The sequence below is a fragment of the Dysidea avara genome, chromosome 11, assembly GCF_963678975.1.
Source record: "Dysidea avara chromosome 11, odDysAvar1.4, whole genome shotgun sequence".
Classification (NCBI taxonomy): domain Eukaryota; kingdom Metazoa; phylum Porifera; class Demospongiae; order Dictyoceratida; family Dysideidae; genus Dysidea; species Dysidea avara.
In genome coordinates this window covers 12642626-12645761 of record NC_089282.1, presented here as the reverse complement: position 1 = coordinate 12645761, position 3136 = coordinate 12642626, and the positions used below count along the sequence as shown (strand labels likewise).

At 37.8% G+C, this 3136-nt stretch overlaps 1 protein-coding gene across 1 annotated transcript; it reads right to left on the bottom strand.

Annotated features, from left to right (window-relative positions):
- Window positions 1-384: 384 nt before the first annotated feature.
- On the bottom strand, window positions 385-2388 carry LOC136237676 (tripartite motif-containing protein 2-like). Its single transcript, XM_066027893.1, has one exon. It carries the CDS (start codon window positions 2362-2364, stop codon window positions 385-387), a length of 1980 nt encoding a protein of 659 aa, XP_065883965.1. The 5' UTR covers window positions 2365-2388.
- Between the last annotated feature and the right edge of the window lie 748 nt (window positions 2389-3136).

Genomic DNA, 3136 nt, shown 5'->3' with positions numbered 1-3136 from the left:
ACCTTGATCACAGATATACATGAAGCCATACTTAGATATGATAAGGCCTTGTGGATCTTGCAATCTGTCATCTCCAGTTAGTGACCATCCACCAAAGTAAGATGAACTGATACTCTTGAATGAACAACCATGGTCATATAAATAATCAAAGATGCTAGGAGAGCGCTCATATTTCTCAAACTTCATAATACAATTCTGAGCAGGGTTTGCAACATACAAGTGACCATGTGGATCTATAGCAGTCCCACTAGGTTTAAAACCTATTTGGTTGCCATTTGTAATAACACTGTTGTAGCAATAATAACTGCCAAAAAGAATAAGCCTGCTGTCACCAGGGTCACTAACAACTAAAGCATCCAGTGAGTTTGTTAAAAATTTTGGTTTCTACAAATGCCTTCTCTTGCGTTTTTTGTTGTAATCTACAATACTAGTGTATCTAGTAATAACAGGAAAGTGAAACAACTTTCCTTCCATTCTTATTTCACCTACAACTTGATCCTTCCATGTTATGGCTAATTTTTGTGGTTTTTTCTCCTTTAGAGTGTACGACAGAGTATAAACACCATTCTCTTTGTATTTCCAATCAGCTTTAGTATAATATGAAGCTGTTATTTCTGACTTGACACCAAGATGGGCTATCTGACTTGAAACAGGATGGTTGTTTTCATCATTTAGTATTACTTCTGCTTCAACAAAAGCCAACGTATTAGTTAAGACATTAACCTTACAGTATGGCGGATGGACATGATCAAAAGATAGAAGACGAGGTGTTGTTGTACTAATAATGGTTTCTTTGCTATAGAATGATCCCAAATGAAAATTTGGCTGTTGTATACAAAACAAGGAACCTTCTTCTTCCCACACTTTGATTTCATGTATAACACTATCCTTCCAAGTAATGGCTAACTTATGATATGACTTTTTAGAAGGAGTGTACAAGAAAACATAAACACCTTTCTCTTTGGTTTTCCAATCAACATTGGTAAAAAACTGTTTTGGTTTGTCCGACTTAAAGTCAAGGTAAGGCAGTTGATATGAAACAGGAAGGCTTTGTTGATCCTTTAGTAGCACTTCTACCTCAATCAAATCCAATGTTTTATTTAACAGACTAACAGTACAATATGGCAGGTGAGGAGGATTACACATATGATGCAGCAATGACAGTTGATAGTCTAGCTCATCGATAGCAAAAGAATCATGTTTAAGTGCATTATCATCATCAGCCTTGTAAACCGCATCAAGATTTTTCACTTGAGTCAATTCGCCCATCTTGTCGGTAATCCATTCGCTATAAATAAACAACTCCTTGGACCTAAATGGAAACAAAATGCTAGAAGTGAACCGTGTGCATTGTGACAACCGTTCTTTGAATTTGTCCAATTTGGTTCTTTGTGTTGTAAGTAAACCTTCTTTAGTTGACTTGAATGTTTCAAGGCCAGACAAAATATCTTCTTCGTGCTGATCCACAAGTTTATGAATTTTCTCAAATGTTTGGTGCACCCATTCAATTTCTTTAGTGACGTTTTCATTTAATTGTTGTTCTGCAGTCTTGCTATACTGAATTGCCATGTCTGTGTTCTGTAACAATGACCACAACATCTCATTCATTTCTTTTATTTTGACTCTTTTCGCCTCACACACATTATTGACAGTATCAACATCATGTTTCTTTTGTGAACCAGAAGTTGAACAAGGACAGGCTGTACATACAAACTCACAACAGCTATTACAATACAAATCAAGAGGATTTTTGGTGTGTTCTTTACAGTAATCAAGTTGTGGGGAGCAGTTCAAAATTACATTAGGACTCTGTATGAAATCCTTTAGTGATACAACTTTGTGTGATTTGTATACCTTCAGTCTACAGTGACTTTTGTAACATTCTTCGCACATTTCTGCATCATCACAAACCAGACACCACCACATGGCAGGAGTACCTTCCTCACATTGACCACACATAGCCATTAAATCTGAAGCATCTTTGTCAAAGGCTTTCTCACATGTCTTTTCTATACCTTTGTGTTTCTTGGTGATAGCCACAAGGCGACTGATAGAGGCATTAAAAGGAATATCGACTATTTCTTCTTTGGAAAACACCGTACTACACACGGCACAATTAAAATTTCCAGTCTCAGCGTCCACTGCAGATTCAACGCATCTCGCACAAAACGTATGCAAACATGGAACCGTCTTTGGTCCTACAAATAAATTTTCACAGGAGGTACAAGTTAATTCTTCTTCTAGTAACTGCCATTTGTTTTGAATATGACACTTTGTGTCCTGACATGTTAACGATACATCCTTGTCTCGATCCTCGTGACGGTCGTCCTCATCCGACAGACCCCATGGTCCCAACTCATCCATCTCGTCCACCTACATCTTTTTAGTTCTTTTTAAGTCTCGGGTGGGCGGTACATAGCCACGTGCAGCTAAACGCATGCGCGCAACCAAAGTGATACTTTTCTACGGTATTCCCTAGAGAATAGTAGACTTAATTCCTGTGTACCTTGAAAACACTATTCCCCTTCACATTTATAACAACCTAGCTACTTCGTAGTTGCCAAAAAGGTGCATGTTGCAATTGACTCCTGTGCTTCACGGGCTTTCCCTTGCAGGTCCCTAGAACCACTGAAGGATTGTTATGAGTAAATGTTTTGATGTTTTAGTGAAGCTGGGTCATTTTAATAAGTCGTATGGCCAGACTGCTTTAAAGTTGTTACATACATACAACTGTCAGACACTATGACTATTATTCAAAAACAGTTCTCCTTTAATACTGTTGGCTTTGCAATAAAGTTCTTGCCCCACAATTTTATCATCAGTTCTTGTCTATGATGAAAATAATCTGATGGTCAAAATTGGTTGGTTTTATCTGCCAGTTAGCTAGTGCTAACACTAGAGGGCAGGTGAACACAGAAGGTACGTAGTTAGAGGGTTCTACAGTCTATGGGATGATCTGACTTAAACTTAGAGCAAAAGAATTGGAGGTTGTCATGCCCCACTCCAGCTAAGAGACGACATCATCCAAAATTTGTAATAGAGCAAAAATATCCTGACGATTAAATTTAAAAAATGATCAACAGTGATATATAGGTTGCTCCAAATGTTGTTTCCTGCACTCATAACATGCTTCTGC

Bases quoted from the DNA above. Each gene is read 5' to 3' on its own strand.
- LOC136237676 (XM_066027893.1), bottom strand. From the start codon at position 2,364: ATGGATGAGTTGGGACCATGGGGTCTGTCGGATGAGGACGACCGTCAC.